The sequence below is a fragment of the Diorhabda carinulata genome, chromosome 9 (assembly GCF_026250575.1).
Source record: "Diorhabda carinulata isolate Delta chromosome 9, icDioCari1.1, whole genome shotgun sequence".
Taxonomy (NCBI): Eukaryota; Metazoa; Arthropoda; class Insecta; order Coleoptera; family Chrysomelidae; genus Diorhabda; species Diorhabda carinulata.
In genome coordinates this window covers 2,086,503-2,108,458 of record NC_079468.1, presented here as the reverse complement: position 1 = coordinate 2,108,458, position 21,956 = coordinate 2,086,503, and the positions used below count along the sequence as shown (strand labels likewise).

Below are 21,956 nucleotides of genomic sequence, written 5' to 3'. Positions count from 1 at the left end.
AAAGGTTCGTTGCCCTGAAGGAAAAACCTTTTCGAATGCGATAAAAAACAGTTAAGAAACACGAAAAAGTCACAGGGAGTCAGATATTGTTAATAAGGTGGGTGGTCACTCAATTCTAGTTGCATTTTGTGAGTTTTGCTCAATGCGATGAAAGAAATGTGAAAAGATTCGTTGCCCTGAAGGAAAAACCTTTTCGAATGCGATAAAAAACAGTTAAGAAACACGAAAAAGTCACAGGGAGTCAGATATTGTTAATAAGGTGGGTGGTCACTCAATTCTAGTTGCATTTTGTGAGTTTTGCTCAATGCGATGAAAGAAATGTGAAAAGGTTCGTTGCCCTGAAGGAAAAACCTTTTCGAATGCGATAAAAAACAGTTAAGAAACACGAAAAAGTCACAGGGAGTCAGATATTGTTAATAAGGTGGGTGGTCACTCAATTCTAGTTGCATTTTGAGTTTTGCTCAATGCGATGAAAGAAATGTGAAAAGGTTCGTTGCCCTGAAGGAAAAACCTTTTCGAATGCGATAAAAAACAGTTTTTAGTGGAGAAGAAACCAAATTTGAGATAAATTTTCGGTGGAATTTGAAGTCATACACAACTGAAAATATTTTATAAAACGAGCTCCTTGAAAAATCAAAAACAAATATTATCGAATTATTTCTTTTGGAAGTTGTATTTCAAATATTTTTTACAGGTAATTCGTAGGATCGAGTGATCGTGCTACACCATTTAAATGTAATAATGACAAGTTTTACGTTGCTAGCCATTTTTGGATTAATACCTTCAATTCAACTCGGTAAGTTTTCATATAAAGTCAATTTTCGATTCATTTAAACATCATTATAAATGGGTGATTCCATTATAACTGTGATATTCAATGTCCTGTATTGTTTTTTTGTACTAGTCATTAATTAATAATCAATTAATAAAAATTTTGTGTTAATTGAATAATTCTTAAGATATTTAAACATTATTTTTATACAATATAACTTGCCACTTAAAGAAAACTTATACTACATCACTTGAATGTCAGTACCGTGTCATGTCCATTCCTAGAATTTACCGATAAATTATTAATATTTTTTGTCGTAACAAATGATTTAAACTAATTACCTTATAAATTCTAATGTTTATGATCAAACTGAGGAAAATTGATGCACTTGTTGTTTAATATCTTAAGTTACCATGTCAGTACCGTGGATAAATGAGTCAGTACCGTGGAACTCAAAATCCGACATTTGTGTCTTGCTCGTGATACTTTGAAGTTGTAGTAAATTCCTCTTAGAGTTTTATTTTTAAAGTAAAATAGATGAATAATATGCATAAAAAAGTTAGAAAAGTTATATTTTAAAATCTTGAAATTTTGAATACAAAAAATCATAGTTAGAACGGAATCACCCAAATGTCAGTTGACTTTCATTGCAAATAATCGGTTTGATTATAAAAATAGCACAGATTAGATGTTGCCGTCGCCATCCCCTTCTTCTTCTGCGAAGAATAGTTTGTTTGTCAGGTATTTCTTCTTATTTTTCGTCTTCAATTCTATTGCGGTGCACTCTACCATCCACCATAACCTCAACCTTACAGAGGCACCTTTCCCAAATCAGACGGACGAATCTCTGGGCCTTGTAGAGGACTATAAACTGTTGCGGAGTATATATGAGTTTTTGTGCATTGGCTAAATCGGTCACGTGACATATTGCTTCCAATATCAACACCCAGCAAGCGAAATTGCGGTTGGATCAAATCCTGAGAGTTGCAGTGCCAAAAATAGCAGCCTAGGTCTTGGTTGCATCAAACTCAGATTGCATCCATCCCGTACCAGAACGTTTTCAAGATGGTGTGTCGATGGTGGTGATCTGTCGCTGTCTGCGGATTTGAGGCGGTTGATTTGAACGACGACATCAGTGACGAAGCTACAGTAGATCGTGTTTGCGGTTTAGTCGATGCGAAAATCAAATATCGACATGTACACAAACGAAATTACTGTCCCTAGTAGCCCTAATAACAAATAGTCAACAATTTTTTGGAAACTTTTATTCCTTCAAACTATTTTTCAAGATCTACAACATGAAAGCAGGTACTGGATCTTGTATTACGGCCGGGTAACATTTAAAACAATGTCTGGTATCGCCCAGATGATGATCAGATTTGTTCGATTGCTTTTTTTCATCTTTCTTTTTCCTTAGATGTTTACCGTCGCAGAATTGACTAGGTCCGCATGTAGGTGGGTTTGTCAGACATTCCGGAGAACCGTGACAACCAGTCCTCAAACAATCGTCCTGCAAACCTGCAATAATACGGTTACGTCCCCTATTTATCCGTCAAATATGAAGCGGGGTCCGTTGATTTTGAAAAAATTAGAGGAGGCGCGCCATTAGTCCAAAAATTACCTATACGAGGGCCGCTACTTTGAGTTCGATATAGAAAAACAAAAACATATTAATATTTCATCCACCAAACGGTGGATGAGCCATAAATTCGACGTTTCGACTGTTCCAAAATGCATTATCGCGGTGGGGAATGATTCGTCTTCTGATTTTGGTTTCCCTGATTTTTTCGAACACTCTTGGTAAACAAATGCAGGCGTACCATCCAGAATTGACCTTTCTACGTTGCTCTAATGCAACGCTGGCGACATTTCCAGTTATTCCAAGAAAAAAAGCGACCAATCGAAATGCTTCGAAGCGAGTTGATCGGCACACTGTTGTTGGTTCAATCCACGTGGATTAATTCCGTTTTTGACCGAGATTAATGTTTCAAGTATATTTAAATAACTCAAATAGCATTCGACAACACGTCAATGTCAATGTCAGATTTGACATATTCACATCAGTGTCGATATATCTCAAAAATTAAGTAGAGACCCTCGTATAACATATTTATGGCAACAAGGCGTACAAAGTACATTAATCGAATTAAGAGAATCGATTAATCGATAGAAATAATCGAATGACTGTCACTCTTAGCGTTTTCGAGATCGTAGAATCCATAACTCATATTCGAATTATGTTAGGTTAGGTTATCTAAATTGGTCGAAAAAGATATTTTTCTATAAAATACCGACATGTTTTTAAAATAAAAAGTAACTGAAGTTTCGTAATCCACTTTTAAATCGATATACAGATTAATTGTAAAGCCGGAAATACAAACTTTCGACATTTCGATAAATGGATTTTACAGTTTCGAAATCGCCAAATTAGCAGGTATATATGGAAGTATTTCCAATGGTACAATAACCCTTGAAGGTACTGGGACTAGTGTTTTGAAAATTTCCTTACATGGGTTTTCCGAAATGCTCGTTTCCGGTTATACCGGAAATAGACCCAAACTTCGTTATTTTAGACGGAATGCTATGGTTTTTATTAATTTTTTAGAATCTACGCGAAATTTCAATATAACTTTATACACATGCAGCCCTGCACTAAAAAAATTATATTTCTAAGTTTAAGTGAATCAGGTCTAATATTTTTAGGATTTGGATAAATAAAACATACAGTTTTCAAAATCTTTGAACATCTTGACAAAAATTTATACAGGGTGTTCAGAAAATGGTGTCGAATTTCGCTATCAAAAAACATCGAAAACTCAATTTTTTCAAATGGCAACCCCTATTTTTCTCTTTGCCATTGGATTCTGCGCTTTAAATTAAGGGGACTTCGTTAGTAAATTCATATAATTCAAATTTCTAGAAACTTGAAAAAACTGAAATTTTCATGGTTTTTAATGTTTTTTAGATAGCGAAATTCGGCACCATTTTCTGAACACCCTGTATACATTTTTGTCAAGGTTTTCGCAAATTTTGAAAGCTGTATGTTTTATTTATCCAAATCCCAAAAATATCAGACCTGGCTCATTTAAACTCAGAAATATAATTTTTTTAGTGGAGGGCTGCATGTGTCCGAAAATTTCGAAAATGTGAAATAATTAAAAAATGGTAAACTTTAGGCATACCATGCCTCATATAAAGTTATATTAAAATTTCGCGTAGATTCTAAAAATTCAATAAAACCCACAGCGTTCCGTCCAAAATAACGAAGTTTGGGTCATAAAACTGAAATTTTCATGGTTTTTAATGTTTTTTAGATAGCGAAATTCGGCACCATTTTCTGAACACCCTGTATACATTTTTGTCAAGGTTTTCGCAAATTTTGAAAGCTGTATGTTTTATTTATCCAAATCCCAAAAATATCAGACCTGGCTCATTTAAACTCAGAAATATAATTTTTTTAGTGGAGGGCTGCATGTGTCCGAAAATTTCGAAAATGTGAAATAATTAAAAAATGGTAAACTTTAGGCATACCATGCCTCATATAAAGTTATATTAAAATTTCGCGTAGATTCTAAAAATTCAATAAAACCCACAGCGTTCCGTCCAAAATAACGAAGTTTGGGTCATAAAACTGAAATTTTCATGGTTTTTAATGTTTTTTAGATAGCGAAATTCGGCACCATTTTCTGAACACCCTGTATACATTTTTGTCAAGGTTTTCGCAAATTTTGAAAGCTGTATGTTTTATTTATCCAAATCCCAAAAATATCAGACCTGGCTCATTTAAACTCAGAAATATAATTTTTTTAGTGGAGGGCTGCATGTGTCCGAAAATTTCGAAAATGTGAAATAATTAAAAAATGGTAAACTTTAGGCATACCATGCCTCATATAAAGTTATATTAAAATTTCGCGTAGATTCTAAAAATTCAATAAAACCCACAGCGTTCCGTCCAAAATAACGAAGTTTGGGTCATAAAACTGAAATTTTCATGGTTTTTAATGTTTTTTAGATAGCGAAATTCGGCACCATTTTCTGAACACCCTGTATACATTTTTGTCAAGGTTTTCGCAAATTTTGAAAGCTGTATGTTTTATTTATCCAAATCCCAAAAATATCAGACCTGGCTCATTTAAACTCAGAAATATAATTTTTTTAGTGGAGGGCTGCATGTGTCCGAAAATTTCGAAAATGTGAAATAATTAAAAAATGGTAAACTTTAGGCATACCATGCCTCATATAAAGTTATATTAAAATTTCGCGTAGATTCTAAAAATTCAATAAAACCCACAGCGTTCCGTCCAAAATAACGAAGTTTGGGTCATAAAACTGAAATTTTCATGGTTTTTAATGTTTTTTAGATAGCGAAATTCGGCACCATTTTCTGAACACCCTGTATACATTTTTGTCAAGGTTTTCGCAAATTTTGAAAGCTGTATGTTTTATTTATCCAAATCCCAAAAATATCAGACCTGGCTCATTTAAACTCAGAAATATAATTTTTTTAGTGGAGGGCTGCATGTGTCCGAAAATTTCGAAAATGTGAAATAATTAAAAAATGGTAAACTTTAGGCATACCATGCCTCATATAAAGTTATATTAAAATTTCGCGTAGATTCCAAAAATTCAATAAAACCCACAGCATTCCGTCCAAAATAACGAAGTTTGGGTCATAAAACTGAAATTTTCATCGTTTTTAATTTTTTTTAGATAGCGAAATTCGGCACCATTTTCTGAACACCCTGTATAAATTTTTGTCAAGGTTTTCGCAAATTTTGAAAACTGTATGTTTTATTTATCCAAATCTCAAAAATATCAGACCTGGCTCATTTAAACTCAGAAATATAATTTTTTTAGTAGAGGGCTGCATGTGTCCAAAAATTTCGAAAATGTGAAATAATTAAAAAATGGTGGGTTTTAGACATACGATGCCTTATATAAAGTTATATTAAAATTTCGCGTAGATTCCAAAAATTCAATAAAACCTACAGCATTCCGTCCAAAATAACGAAGTTTGGGTCATAAAACTGAAATTTTCATGGTTTTTAATTTTTTTTAGATAGCGAAATTCGGCACCATTTTCTGAACACCCTGTATAAATTTTTGTCAAGGTTTTCGCAAATTTTGAAAACTGTATGTTTTATTTATCCAAATCTCAAAAATATCAGACCTGGCTCATTTAAACTCAGAAATATAATTTTTTTAGTAGAGGGCTGCATGTGTCCAAAAATTTCGAAAATGTGAAATAATTAAAAAATGGTGGGTTTTAGACATACGATGCCTCATATAAAGTTATATTAAAATTTCGCGTAGATTCCAAAAATTCAATAAAACCCACAGCGTTCCGTCCAAAATAACGAAGTTTGGGTCATAAAACTGAAATTTTCATCGTTTTTAATTTTTTTTTAGATAGCGAAATTCGGCACCATTTTCTGAACACCCTGTATACATTTTTGTCAAGGTTTTCGCAAATTTTGAAAACTGTATGTTTTATTTATCCAAATCTCAAAAATATCAGACCTGGCTCATTTAAACTCAGAAATATAATTTTTTTAGTGGAGGGCTGCATGTGTCCGAAAATTTCGAAAATGTGAAATAATTAAAAAATGGTAAACTTTAGGCATACCATGCCTCATATAAAGTTATATTAAAATTTCGCGTAGATTCCAAAAATTCAATAAAACCCACAGCGTTCCGTCCAAAATAACGAAGTTTGGGTCATAAAACTGAAATTTTCATGGTTTTTAATGTTTTTTAGATAGCGAAATTCGGCACCATTTTCTGAACACCCTGTATACATTTTTGTCAAGGTTTTCGCAAATTTTGAAAGCTGTATGTTTTATTTATCCAAATCCCAAAAATATCAGACCTGGCTCATTTAAACTCAGAAATATAATTTTTTTAGTGGAGGGCTGCATGTGTCCGAAAATTTCGAAAATGTGAAATAATTAAAAAATGGTAAACTTTAGGCATACCATGCCTCATATAAAGTTATATTAAAATTTCGCGTAGATTCCAAAAATTCAATAAAACCCACAGCGTTCCGTCCAAAATAACGAAGTTTGGGTCATAAAACTGAAATTGTTTTAGCTGGAACTAGCATTTCGGAAAACCCATGCAAGCAAATTTTCATCGATTCAACTCGTCGTGAAAAACCCCGTACATCTCCATCGTTCGTATTCCTATCGACAGAGGGCGTATTCGAATAAATTTTACTTACCGAACCATTTGCAGCAGTCACATCCTCTGTAGAAAATACCACCTCTAAGTTCACGAGATTTAGCCGATTTGAGTTTAATAATTTTTTCGTTGCGTGCATTTGATTGGTCCGTTGATGGTTTAGGATGATTCTTGGTAGTTTTGTAACATACCTAAAATATATTTCGATTCTAAAGTACCATTTAATACCTTCTGATACGACTCGAATTCGTATTATCCCCATCATCCCCAAACCCTTTAAAAACTACCACGAGTTTCGTTCACTAATTCGCTCAATTTCCAACAAAAGTGTATAATCGCGCGTTGATCGCTCCTTCAGTTTTGTGAACTTAACGCTTTGAAAATTCAGTTTTCTATATTTATATACCCCAAGTATGCTCAATCGATTCCAGGAAACCTTCATAGCAATTCATAGTTCATAGTTGTGAGCGGCTGAGCCCGTTGCCGATGTCCTTTGAGAAGCCGCCACCAGGCGCTTTGGCCTGAGCCCCTTGATGTCATCAGGCAAGTTTTGATGATTGTCCAGGTGTTTAAACCGCGCTCGTATGAATGTAGAGTACTCGCAGATAACGTGGTCTGCGATTTAGTCCTCCTCCATGCACCAACGGCACTCAGAATCGTCCTTGATGCCCATGGTGTGGAGATGGCGTCTTGTTGAAAGTTGCCAAAAAAATGAAGAGCTAGAAGACCCAGAGTAACAACGTGTGTACGTTATCTGGCTCATAGAAGCCCTCGAAATATCTGCAGAAGATGTTTTATGATTGACGCCCTTGTATCAAGATATTCACCCCTTTGGAGGTGGTACGATTATGGTCTGAGCAGGAATGTGCGAGATGGTGGATACTATTGATTATCAACTGCGTATAAGCACCGGAGCTTTATCTAAATTCGTTCTAGAACAAATAGAACAAAGTTCTCTTCATCTATCGCGTCCATCCAAGTCGCCTGATCTGAATCCTATGGAAACTATACTTTGACATCTTCTTCCACAACTTTGGGCACAAAATTGATTGAATAACTTAGTGGAAAGCATGCCAAGAAGACGTTTTGGTGTAATATGTGCAAACGGAGACATTAGTTGTTGTTTTTTACTTTTGGGGGGTCATCACTGCATTATTTTTGATGAAGACTGAGCTTCTCGTGCTAGACTTTTCGTCATTTCTGATTCTTTTTAGCCCTGAGCAGTTTTTAAGAACACAACACCATTTGGAGCGCTCTTTCCCCAATTTCCTCATTAAAGGAGGTTTATAGATGTCTTTAGATTCTAAAATTTTCACTAAATTCGTCCTAAGTAGATCGATGAAGCTTTTTCGTGCGTCATCGAGATCTCGACGGCATAATTTAATGCTCTTGATTCATTTAAACAGTTTTTAATCTGTAGAGTGAATTTATACCCACGGTATATCCACACTAAATTCACACAACTTTCCACTATTCACTATACTATGCACTAATTTATTTCAACTCACCATTTGGTGTTAATTTTACGACAGCTAGAGCCTCATTTAAATAAATTTCGTTTACCGGAAATCTCTAGTTCGCCGCAAACAAATAAATAGGCCTTCTAATAAATTGTTTTACAACATAAAATAAACAGATAAACAAAAAGTACCAGGCGTATGCCACAAACTTTAGTACAGATCAGCATAATCGAACAGAATCGACTTCACGGTTTATGTCAGCGGACGAGTTCGTAAACAAACGAGTAGAAATCCGACATGCGAACCAGTTTCGATAATTTTGATCGTTCTATGTATGACAGGAAGCCGTGAAGAACAAAATTTTTGATAATTTAGAATCGTCTTCATCTAGTTTCTGGGTTTTATGTCGACTGATACTTCAAAAACGCAAACACGATTTTGTTATCCGAAGAAAATCATTTACCGCGTTGTCGGTAATCTATAGGAGTCAAATCTGGAGAATGTTGAGGATGGTTAACTATTTCGAAGCACCTGATTTAAGTTCGACATTAAAATCATTAGAAATTTACTGAAATTGATGTAAAAATGATTTATTATCGTACTAGCATAGATAAAAATGATAATTTTGAAAACACGAATATATATTTCGAAATTTTTACAATACATCAGTTACAGATTGCAGTTTCTTCAATAACTGCAGGAAAACATTTGAAACATGCTTTTTTAGAATTTTGACCTTTCCGCATTTTGTTAATTTCGAGTAATTTTTGCTCTTCGGTAATGCCAACATAAGTTGGATCGAATTTACTTGGTCCGCAACGTGGCGGAAAAGGTGTACAATCTGGCGAACCGTTGCATTCCATTCTAGGACAAAAATCTTGTAATCCTACAAATTATATTACAATTTATAATGAGGATAAAATGAATTATCTACAACCATCACATAATCTATGGGTTATTGAGAGCATAGGTCGGGAATGGGACCATTTGGGGTCACCTTCCGTACTCATCACACCCCATCTATCGTGGGGTCTGGTGAGTTGGGATTCGGGATCTCTTTGTAATAGAAATCAGACTGGACAATTTGACTATTTTCAGTTTAGAAAAAACTGGTTTACATGTGAAAAGGTATGGTAACGAAATAACAGTAATTGCTTGAAAAATTCCACTGTATTAGAAAGTACACATGTTCAAACTTTGAGCTAGTGAACGTTTCCAGTGAAAGGAAAAAATTGGTAATCGTTATGTGATATTTGAAAGACCTTAGCCTTAGAGGCCATACAATCTACGAAGACCAGCATCGCAGTGGTCAACCAAATGAGGTGACGACTCTACAAATGTCGAAGAAGGTACTGGATGATCGTGGACTGAAGGCGCGAGAGCTAGCAGACATAATAGACATTCCCAAAAATTGAGATACGTGGTAAATTAAGTGAAAATTTGAACGTACGTAAGATGGGTGCTCACAATTAAACAAAAACAGCGTCATGATGTTTCCATCGAGTGTTTGGCAATGTTTGGATGAAACGTGGGTCCAACACTTCACACCCGAAACAACAGAAAAGGAAGAACCAGCTCCAAAGAGGTCAAAGACCGTTCCATCTGCTGGCAAAGTCATGGGGTCGGTTATTTGGAAATCCCGTGGGATAGTTTCCTTCGATTATTGCAACGTTTGAGCGAAGAAATCAAAAGAAAAACGACAGAATTTGGCTAAGAAGAAAGTGTTGTATAATAATTGTACAAGTACAAGTCCCGTAAAGTCTCTCCAAATAATTCCTCAGAGGTAACCAGCCTTCTTGGGTCTCTTAAATGTACCAAAACGGTTTGGTGGCAAGAAAAAACTAAAACCTTTTTGGAAAATTGTCAAGCAAACGAGGAGGTTTTAAAGATGGGAAACGGCAATCACAAGGAGAATTTCGAACTGGTTTGAATGGTTTTTATGTGAACACCAACTTTGAATATTTCTGCGAGGCTAAATACAACCATAGGTTCTTTGAATGCAAAGAATTTTGAACAGACATCACAATCTTCTTCTTCTTATTCATTTTTAACATCTCATGATCTGTTAGTTTTGCGGGTTCCTCTGTATCAGTTCCTGGGACGTGAACTGCCACCTGTCCATCCATCTCTTCGGCGGTTCTCTTCGAGTACGATGCGCGGCGGTTCATTCTTCTCCGATGTCAGTATTCCTGATTCGATCAACTCTTGTTTTTCCCACTATAATCCTGAGCGTTTTCTTTTCGGCTACCTACCCGAAGCATGCTTTTCGTTTTCGTTGGTTTCCCCTTCCGTATGTCATGATTGGACTGATACAAGTCTAACCTTGTTGTCCTTTCGCTTATATCTGCCTTAAGCAGCCCGATATGGCAGTCGCTTCGTTGATATGGCTTCTTAGGTCCTTCACTGGGTCTTGATAACTCGACAGGCCCATACCAAGGTATTTAAATTGTCCCGAACTACCTTCGGGACAATTGAAGATTGAGAGAACAGAAATGGGCTGAGGCTGTCGTCCTGTCTGATGCCTCCTGGTGTTGTGGTATATCTTTCTGCCTGGAAGAAATTGAAACTGCCGTCGTATCCGCACGTCAACGACTGGACAAAAGTTCTTTCAAACAACATCTCCTTCTGTTATCCATTAATGGATGTATTCGATCACTTCTGACCCATTTTATCCCGTCCCTAGTGGTATAAATCAATTCTCCTGGGGTTCTTCAAGATCAAGTTTGTAGAAATCGACGAAGCAGATCCGAACTTACAGGAAATTTTTCATAACGAGATTCCCGCTCTCCCCCATTTCTTATTTGTTCGATAATTCAATTCAAGTGCCATTTAAGTTTCTCAAAGTCACTTTTGGCATATTTATTTTTTCTTGAAGCTGTAATATAAACCGTCTCTGAGATATGGCCGATACGTTCGTTTTTAGTTGCCCACCCGGTATATAAAGTTCCCTTTTGAATATTTTTTGTAGATGTAAAGAACATCCACGTGTATATTTGGATAATACTATTAATTATAACAATATATTGTGATAGTTGTAGATTAAATGAAGTATTCTATACGAGAGTAAAGGACGTTTCTCGCGTATCGAACGATATTTTATTATGTAAAGAAATTTTTACCGTTGCGTCGCTTGCAACCGCATAATATGAAAAAACTCGATCTCAATTCAAGCGCTTTAGAAGTTCTGTAATCAAATTTTGGATTACTGCCGGTTACCTTTCCGTGTTTATCTTGTTTTCCACGTGGTTCTTTCGAACAAACCTTGTAACAAACCTTGAAAAGGGTGATATTAGTTATATTAATTATACTTTTCGAATTAACGTACCGTTGAATCGTTTAAAACATTGGGCGGCTTTTTGGTTGCAAAAACAGACCAAATCTCTTATCGGACGAAGCCCATTTCCACCGAAATGGGCATGTCAACAAAAAGAATTGTATATTTTCGAGTAGAAAAGACTTTCGCATTAATAAAAAGTGACGATTCGGGCGGCAATAACATCAAAGGGTATAATTGACTTCTACTTTTTGAAAATACACGCGGCGATTCAGTAATCTGCTAAACAGACTACATTAGTGTCAACAGATAGCAGAGGCACTAATGGTTTGTCATGGGTCCAGCGAAAAGGCGAAACATTCATAACTGGTAAAACCCCTTCAGACTGGGCGGAAAAACTTTAGGTAACTAGACGGAACTGTCAGTTAAATGCAGGAATCGTTCGCCATTTTATGTGTATAAAAACAGGAAACAGTCGCGATCTTCTTTACTGAGTATATTTGGTCTTTTTCTTTGTTAAAAACAGGCACTTTTCTTTATTTTATGTGTACAAAAACGTATATGGGTCTAAATCTTCTTTACTGACTTTATTTATTCTTCTTCTTTATTAAAAACAGGAAATAATCACCATTTTATGTGTAAAAAAACGGATATGGGTCCTAAATCTTCTTTACTGACTTTATTTAGTCTTCTTTTTTATTAAAAACAGGAAATAATCACCATTTTATGTGTAACAAAACGGATATGGGTCCTAAATCTTCTTTACTGACTTTATTTAGTCTTCTTTTTTATTAAAAACAGGAAATAATCACCATTTTATGTGTAAAAAAACGGATATGGGTCCTAAATCTTCTTTACTGACTTTATTTAGTCTTCTTTTTTATTAAAAACAGGAAATAATCACCATTTTATGTGTAACAAAACGGATATGGGTCCTAAATCTTCTTTACTGACTTTATTTAGTCTTCTTCTTTATTAAAAACAGGAAATAATCACCATTTTATGTGTAAAAAAACGGATATGGGTCCTAAATCTTCTTTACTGACTTTATTTAGTCTTCTTTTTTATTAAAAACAGGAAATAATCACCATTTTATGTGTAACAAAACGGATATGGGTCCTAAATCTTCTTTACTGACTTTATTTAGTCTTCTTTTTTATTAAAAACAGGAAATAATCACCATTTTATGTGTAACAAAACGGATATGGGTCCTAAATCTTCTTTACTGACTTTATTTAGTCTTCTTTTTTATTAAAAACAGGAAATAATCACCATTTTATGTGTAACAAAACGGATATGGGTCCTAAATCTTCTTTACTGACTTTATTTAGTCTTCTTTTTTATTAAAAACAGGAAATAATCACCATTTTATGTGTAACAAAACGGATATGGGTCCTAAATCTTCTTTACTGACTTTATTTAGTCTTCTTTTTTATTAAAAACAGGAAATAATCACCATTTTATGTGTAACAAAACGGATATGGGTCCTAAATCTTCTTTACTGACTTTATTTAGTCTTCTTCTTTATTAAAAACAGGAAATAATCACCATTTTATGTGTAAAAAAACGGATATGGGTCCTAAATCTTCTTTACTGACTTTATTTAGTCTTCTTTTTTATTAAAAATAGGAATCACCATTTTATGTGTAAAAAAACGGATATGGGTCCTAAATCTTCTTTACTGACTTTATTTAGTCTTCTTTTTTATTAAAAACAGGAAATAATCACCATTTTATGTGTAACAAAACGGATATGGGTCCTAAATCTTCTTTACTGACTTTATTTAGTCTTCTTTTTTATTAAAAACAGGAAATAATCACCATTTTATGTGTAACAAAACGGATATGGGTCCTAAATCTTCTTTACTGACTTTATTTAGTCTTCTTTTTTATTAAAAACAGGAAATAATCACCATTTTATGTGTAACAAAACGGATATGGGTCCTAAATCTTCTTTACTGACTTTATTTAGTCTTCTTTTTTATTAAAAACAGGAAATAATCACCATTTTATGTGTAACAAAACGGATATGGGTCCTAAATCTTCTTTACTGACTTTATTTAGTCTTCTTCTTTATTAAAAACAGGAAATAATCACCATTTTATGTGTAAAAAAACGGATATGGGTCCTAAATCTTCTTTACTGACTTTATTTAGTCTTCTTTTTTATTAAAAATAGGAATCACCATTTTATGTGTAAAAAAACGGATATGGGTCCTAAATCTTCTTTACTGACTTTATTTAGTCTTCTTTTTTATTAAAAACAGGAAATAATCACCATTTTATGTGTAACAAAACGGATATGGGTCCTAAATCTTCTTTACTGACTTTATTTAGTCTTCTTTTTTATTAAAAACAGGAAATAATCACCATTTTATGTGTAACAAAACGGATATGGGTCCTAAATCTTCTTTACTGACTTTATTTAGTCTTCTTTTTTATTAAAAACAGGAAATAATCACCATTTTATGTGTAACAAAACGGATATGGGTCCTAAATCTTCTTTACTGACTTTATTTAGTCTTCTTCTTTATTAAAAACAGGAAATAATCACCATTTTATGTGTAAAAAAACGGATATGGGTCCTAAATCTTCTTTACTGACTTTATTTAGTCTTCTTTTTTATTAAAAACAGGATCTCCTTGTCATTTTATGTGTACAAAAACAGGATGAAATAAAAATATTCCGTACTGAATAATGTTGGCCATTTTCTTTACTGAACTGTCAACAATTTTCTGCTCTGCAGAAATCAGAAACTGTCGGCCATTTTCTTTATCGAAAACAGTATTGTTCGCCATTTTGTGTACGCGAAAATAGGAATCAGTATACAGTTTGCCATTTTCTATACCGATATATCTTTGTTGAACACAGGAACACCATTTTGTGTATGTTCAAACCATCAAAATCTGTACTAAATAAAATTGGCCTCTTTCTATACTGACTAACGCATAAACCAGAACTAGCCTGGTAAGTCTAATACTATGATTTGAATCAAAGTAAGAGAGCCTCTTCAAGGCTTCCAAGCTAGCCACGCCAGGGGAATTCTACAATTCGTACTCAGGTGTACCTAGGGGAATTACCCAGGCGACTAGATCCAAAAAGTGTCTTAGTACTACTTGTAGTAGTACTTGATGAATAGAATGTGGTAAACATTATAAAAGAAGCAAGAAGACGACGGCTGATGTATATCTTTATAGATGGAACTGAAACTGGGGTGTTGGAGTGGACGCAGAATGGGGAGGACAAGAAAAACCGATGTCGAACTGCTTACTACCTGAGGAATAGTTATCTCGAGTGAATCGTTGGATAAATTCGAATATCGTTAAAAATTATTCATTTCCTAACAAATTTCAACCATCTAGAAGGTCGCGTTTCACCGTGCACCATCGATTTGGCACCCAATAAGCCGTTTTTGATTTCAAAACTCGTAGTTTTCAGCGGAAATGCTTATTTTTGCATTATTTATATAAATAACAACCCTTGTTGTTTGTTTGATCCGCTGCACTAATATAATTGGGTTTACTGTAGTTTTATCACTCTTTTGGTAAAAATATTTGAAGTTTTAGGAAAGAAATATATAAATAAATGGGGTACTTACCATAACGTCCGGAGGTTCTCGTTTAGAATTAACCGGTACATTACAACTTGGTGGACAACAAGTAGTCGATTTAGCTGGTTTTGGATAATCCGCTATAGGAATACACGCCGGAATACATATCGGTTTAACACCTATAGTCATCGATTTTTCCAAATTTTCGACGATATCTTTAATATTTTTAATAACTTTGAGTTGTTGTTCTGCCGAATCTTTCGGTGGGCAAACGAACGCCATTTCGTTTGGTTTCACTTGAAATTTTGAAGATATTTTCGAAATTAAATATTTAATGTAGGTTTTTGGTTGTATGCATGACTGAAAATTTTGATTTGTGAGTCAGAAATTATGACATTGACATAGCCAACTTGATCGAACGAAAATAATAATAAGTGTACTACGCCACTGGTTAATGCGCGAGAGAGATATACCGTTATATCTTGTAATAAATAAAGATGGCAACGTTGCATAACTGATCTACATACGCGATTCGAACACCGTGTCAAATTAATGTCAAAATCAGCTGACTTTCTAATAGACAATTTTTTACGTGTAGGAAACTGTAATTGGGGAATTAGTCCAGTCATTTTGGACAAAATTAGGTGGATATCTCGGAAAATCGACACACCCAGTATATTACCACGTGGAAACTTGTATCTTAGCATCCTAAAACTATTCTTGAAATTCACGTATAATTGGATGATCGCAAGTTTTAAAAGTGAGAGATCGAAAGTTACAAAATCGATTTTTTTTAGATTTTTTGCAAACATCTCGTTTTCTATGGGTTTTACGCTAATGGTACTCTCCATCAATATTGTAGAGAATTTGATTCTCTACAGTTTTTCTATTCAACATTTTTGTATACCTTTAACTGTTTTCGAGATAGGGGGCGTAAAGCGCGCGGTCAGACAATTTTCTGAGGTCTTGGTGAAAAACTCGTAATATTGAGGTTAGAATTTATTGTTAAATGTATAATTATCATTTTTCAGCGACATTTCTTGGTTACTTATCTATTTTTAATCAAGTGTCACTTTATTTGATAAATATTCACTACTAAAATTTTAGTTTAAGTCTAATCTAATTTATATTAATGACTTTCTACCTTTTGTAGATTTATTATTGTCAAAATTAATAAAAATTTCAAGAACTAGTTCTAATTTCAATTCTCTACTTCTTCTTTTTCTTCTTTATCATCGTCGTCATCGTCTGTTGGGTTTCAAATTCCTCTTTATTACCGTCTTCAAAGACGTTTGTCTCCAAGGCATTCATGATATTTCTGGTTCAAAGGTTCTATTATCATTAATATCGGTCTGATATGGTAGAGCATTGAGACAAGCTTGCCCATTACACTGGTCGCCCCGCTTCCTTGCATCCCCAACTTGAGGCACATCTACTTTTGCAGTTACAGAATTGGCGAGGGTCTTCAGGAGCCCCTTTCAAAGAAAATCTTTTTCTAACCTTCCTAATCTTCCAAGGAAATGTGAGCAGACCCGTTGACGCGAGAGCTTTTGGTCAGGAGTCAGGCTTTTGGGCACTTTTGTCATGTGTAATTCCACGTGCAAAATTTTTCTAATCGTTTCTTTATCGGTGACTACAGCCTCGGCAACCATCCAATTATTCGACGATCTGCAAGCACTATTTGGTTGATTTTGGTCACTGTTTCCGATGTTGAAACAGTTAGAGGGCGATCTGAGGTCTATGGAGGTGTTTTCCATTGATTGAAGCAGTGCTGGAAGTCGTCTTTGGTGACGGTTTTCAGCAGCTCCGTTTTACCGCTTCCATCGACTCTAATCGGGTCCCTTTCGAAGAAGATCTTTTTCTAGCCTTTCTAATCTTCCAAGGAAATCTGAGCAGACCCGTTGACGCGAGAGCTTTTGGTCAGGAGTCAGGCTTTTGGGCACTTTTGTCATGTGTAATTCCACGTGCAAAATTTTTCTAATCGTTTCTTTATCGGTGACTACAGCCTCGGCAACCATCCAATTATTCGACGATCTGCAAGCACTATTTGGTTGATTTTGGTCACTGTTTCCGATGTTGAAACAGTTAGAGGGCGATCTGAGGTCTATGGAGGTGTTTTCCATTGATTGAAGCAGTGCTGGAAGTCGTCTTTGGTGACGGTTTTCAGCAGCTCCGTTTTACCGCTTCCATCGACTCTAATCGGGTCCCTTTCGAAGAAGATCTTTTTCTAGCCTTTCTAATCTTCCAAGGAAATCTGAGCAGACCCGTTGACGCGTGAGCTTTTGGTCAGGAGTCAGGCTTTAGGGCACTTTTGTCATGTGTAATTCCACGTGCAAAATTTTTCTAATCGTTTCTTTATCGGTGACTACAGCCTCGGCAACCATCCAATTATTCGACGATCTGCAAGCACTATTTGGTTGATTTTGGTCACTGTTTCCGATGTTGAAACAGTTAGAGGGCGATCTGAGGTCTATGGAGGTGTTTTCCATTGATTGAAGCAGTGCTGGAAGTCGTCTTTGGTGACGGTTTTCAGCAGCTCCGTTTTACCGCTTCCATCGACTCTAATCGGGTCCCTTTCGAAGAAGATCTTTTTCTAGCCTTTCTAATCTTCCAAGGGAATCTGAGCAGACCCGTTGACGCGTGAGCTTTTGGTCAGGAGTCAGACTTTTGGGCACTTTTGTCATGTGTAATTCCACGTGCAAAATTTTTCTAATCGTTTCTTTATCGGTGACTACAGCCTCGGCAACCATCCAATCATTCGACGATCTGCAAGCACAATTTGGTTGATTTTGGTCACTGTTTCCGATGTCGAAACAGTTAGAGGGCGATCTGAGGTCTATGGAGGTGTTTTCCATTGATCGAAGCAGTGCTGGAAGTCTTCTTTGGTAAGGGTCTTCAGCAGCTCCGTTTTACCGCTTCCATCGACTCTAATCGGGTCCCTTTCGAAGAAGATCTTTTTCTAGCCTTTCTAATCTTCCAAGGAAATCTGAGCAGACCCGTTGACGCGTGAGCTTTTGGTCAGGAGTCAGACTTTTGGGCACTTTTGTCATGTGTAATTCCACGTGCAAAATTTTTCTAATCGTTTCTTTATTGATGATTACAGCCTCGGCAATCATCCAATCATTCGACGATCTGCACGCGCAATTAGATTGATTTTGGTCACTGTTTCTGGAGTTGCAACAGTCACAGGACGACCTGGGCGCTGGTCATCTTCATTGCTCTCACTAAAGCGCTTACACAACTCAAAAACCCGCGCACGAGATAGAGAATTATCCCCATAGGCCTCTTGTAACAATTCGTAGCACTTATTCGGAGGTTTTTTTCCAATTTAACGAGTTTTTCGACAGTCTGGTTATTTAATAGTCGGACCTCGTATATAATTTATCGAGATAAGAATATTCGCGATTGCCAAACATGTTCGTCATCGGAAAAATTGACACTGATGCCGCGTCACGCCACTCGGCGTCATGTTTCGATGAAGAGCAAAGGGGGAAACTCGGCGTACCCCCTGGGGATGTAATCTACATGAAAAGATTGGCAGATATCTTTCAAGAGCAAACACAATCACTGCCTGAAATCTCTTTATATTCGAAATTCGCCGTATGAATCGAATACTAAAAAAATCCGCAGATTCAAGAGATGATACAAAGAGGGTGAATCTTGGGATATACAAATCTGCGACGAGAAAAAAAAACGCGACTTAGATCATGTACAATAAAATCGGTCTTTACAAGAAAATTGTTTTGAAATTTGAAGCGATCGCTGCATTTTCGTAAAAATCAAAAAAATTAAGATGGCGTAACTTTTTCAGAATAACATTTTTCAAAATATTAACTTTTGCATGCGTTCGAACCAATTCTCGAAGCAGTTTTTCCATTCCGATTCCAAAACGCTTCAACAAAACGTTGATATCGCATTTTATTTTTTATCTTCGGGAATAAAAAGAAATCATTGGGTGCCAAATAAGGACTGTACGGTGGATGATCCATCGATTCGATGTTTGGACTGTTCAAAAACGGTTTTGTTCGAACTTCGAGCTCGCATTGTCGGGGTGGGGATTGATTCGTCTTTTGCGATTGGTTCTCCTGGCAAACAAATCAGAATTCATTCAGAATTAATGCGAACCCGATTGAATTCGGAAAACCAGCAAATCTCGAGAGTCGAAGCGAGATGATGGACACACTGCTGTCGGTTTAATCCAAAATGTTCGCGATTTGATTCTATTTTAAAAAATCAGAGCTTTCTAGTCGAGGATCGTGATACTCAGAAATGCAATATTGCGTCTAGTATCTCCAAAAATTAATGACCATTCCATTAAATACGTTTTTTGTGGAAGGCGCGGGTGAATTAAACAAATTCATTCTTTAAAACAGTTTATTTTGTGCGAAAATTTAGTTTCAAATGCAGATTTTTTGAATAAGACACAATTAATATAATTTACAATTTATCCTTTAACTTATGAATCACCCTATATATACACATACGTGGAAAATGCATTGTTTGTTTTCAGGAGGAATAGATATCGATTACATATTGTCTTTGAAATTTACTATTTTCCCTTGAGACGTATTCTTTAATGAACCCTAACGAAAATATCAGTTTTCATATTTAAAATAGTTATTTGACGTAATTCAATACAAAAATTTATATTAATGCGTAATATTATCGCAATACCAAACATACTATTTTGTTAAATACGTTTCTCAACAGAGAGGCAGGTCTGATGAGGCATGTCGTCAAGTTGTCAGCGGCGCGTCGGCAACAGAGCCCGTTTTTAACAATTTTTGGTGTTTACTCCACACTGTTGAACGATTTGGTAGCGGAGAGTCCAAAAATTGTTGTCGAAATTCGTTATGAGCGTTGCCGGACTCATTTCGATTTTTCGACAGCGTTTTTTGACTGCTTGACGTTCAAATTAGCTTTCTAAATCAGTTCGACTCAAAACGCGGTCTTTGAGAAGGCCCCACAGTAGTACTTTGATTGGTTCGGCTGCTTTAGTAACGCCAATTTCACTGTTTCCATATTTTCCTTAGTTGTTGCAGATACCGGTAATCCAGAGCGCGGCGCGTCGGCAACAGAGCCCGTTTTTAACAATTTTTGGTGCGTACTTCACACGGTTGAACGATTTGGTAGCGGAGAGTCCAAAAATTGTTGTCGAAATTCGTTATGAGCGTTGCCGGACTCATTTCGATTTTTCGAGAGCGTTTTTTGACTGATTGCCGTTCAAATTAGCTTTCTAAATCATTTCGATGCAAAACGCGGTCTTTGAGAAGGCCCCACAGTCGTACTTTGATTGGTTCGGCTGCTTTAGTAACGCCAATTCCATTATTTCCATATTTTCCTTAGTTGTTGCAGATACCGGTAATCCAGAGCGCGGCGCGTCGGCAACAGAGCCCGTTTTTAACAATTTTTGGTGCGTACTTCACACGGTTGAACGATTTGGTAGCGGAGAGTCCAAAAATTGTTGTCGAAATTCGTTATGAGCGTTGCCGGACTCATTTCGATTTTTCGAGAGCGTTTTTTGACTGCTTGCCGTTCAAATTAGCTTTCTAAATCAGTTCGATGCAAAACGCGGTCTTTGAGAAGGCCCCACAGTCGTACTTTGATGTGTTCGGCAGCTCAAATAACGCCAATTCCACTGTTTCCATATTTTCCTTAGTTGTTGCAGATACCGGTAATCCAGAGCGCGGCGCGTCGGCAACAGAGCCCGTTTTTAACAATTTTTGGTGCGTACTTCACACTGTTGAACGATTTGGTAGCGGAGAGTCCAAAAATTGTTGTCGAAATTCGTTATGAGCGTTGCCGGACTCATTTCGATTTTTCGAGAGCGTTTTTTGACTGCTTGCCGTTCAAATTAGCTTTCTAAATCAGTTCGATGCAAAACGCGGTCTTTGAGAAGGCCCCACAGTCGTACTTTGATGTGTTCGGCAGCTCAAATAACGCCAATTCCACTGTTTCCATATTTTCCTTAGTTGTTGCAGATACCGGTAATCCAGAGCGCGGCGCGTCGGCAACAGAGCCCGTTTTTAACAATTTTTGGTGCGTACTTCACACGGTTGAACGATTTGGTAGCGGAGAGTCCAAAAATTGTTGTCGAAATACGGTGAACAAAAAAAAGTTTTTCTATTGATTCTGAAACCGCGTACAGACGCAACTGTCTGAAGCACGAACACGATTCGTTTAGACTTATGAGCGTTGCTTGACACTTATTTAATGGGAGTAAAATTCCATCACGCCCTTGAACAATAATGGATCAAATTACACAAGAAAAAATTTAATTAGTTTTTTTTTACTAAACACAAGACAGTAAAATCCATTTTGACTGTTTGCCACTCAAATTAGCTTTCTAATTCAGACGCGAAGCGGAGGAAAGATTTTTCATTTTCATTGTTGTATTTCGGCTTTTCTAATGACACTTCTTAATACAGTGCGTTCTCGATGTAACGCATAAATTATAAACAGCTGGGTAGATAGTAGAATAGTTTGTTAAGGTATTACTCTTTCATGTCTAAAGTGATGCCATATGGCAAGTATCTGGCATTACCTAGAGATGGCGGTAGTTGCTTGTAATCTTTTGTAAGGATTGTAGCATTTTCTTTTTCTAGAGAACTTTGAAGACTTTTTATACACACCCTGTATAAAATGAAGAATTTTTTAACATATATTCAAATACATGTGACCTTGCTAAAAGCAACCGAACAGAAACTATTTTCATATTTATA

General features: G+C 35.9%; 2 protein-coding genes across 4 annotated transcripts in view; one reads left to right on the top strand and one right to left on the bottom strand.

The window, feature by feature from the left end:
* The window catches only part of LOC130898012 (protein Skeletor, isoforms B/C), a 65,783-nt gene that overhangs the window by 10,884 nt on the left and 32,943 nt on the right, over nt 1–21,956 (top strand). For both annotated transcript variants that reach the window (XM_057807032.1, XM_057807033.1), the window contains exon 2: nt 695–796. In XM_057807032.1, the coding sequence (XP_057663015.1) occupies nt 742–796 (55 nt within the window). In that variant the 5' untranslated portion in view covers nt 695–741. The remainder of the gene's footprint in view (nt 1–694; nt 797–21,956) is intronic.
* On the bottom strand, nt 2,022–15,629 carry LOC130898013 (uncharacterized). 2 transcript variants are annotated; one of them, XM_057807034.1, is made up of 3 exons: nt 15,283–15,626; nt 6,993–7,143; nt 2,022–2,290 (listed from the first exon to the last, which is right to left on the bottom strand). In XM_057807034.1, the coding sequence occupies exons 1-3, from the start codon at nt 15,514–15,516 to the stop codon at nt 2,064–2,066; spliced, it is 612 nt and encodes a 203-aa protein (XP_057663017.1). In that variant the 5' UTR covers nt 15,517–15,626; the 3' UTR covers nt 2,022–2,063. The 2 variants fall into 2 exon arrangements, with proteins under 2 accessions (XP_057663017.1, XP_057663018.1); XM_057807035.1 differs by lacking the exons at nt 2,022–2,290; nt 6,993–7,143 and adding exons at nt 9,036–9,298; nt 11,532–11,685 and having other exon boundaries at nt 15,283–15,629.

Coding starts and splice junctions, on each gene's coding strand:
- LOC130898013 (XM_057807034.1), bottom strand. CDS start 15,516: ATGGCGTTCGTTTGCCCACCGAAAGATTCGGCAGAACAACAACTCAAA. Junction 7,144..15,282: donor GAGAACCTCCGGACGTTATG/GTAAGTACCCCA, acceptor AATATATTTTAG/GTATGTTACAAAACTACCAA. Junction 2,291..6,992: donor TGACTGCTGCAAATGGTTCG/GTAAGTAAAATT, acceptor GTATTATTGCAG/GTTTGCAGGACGATTGTTTG.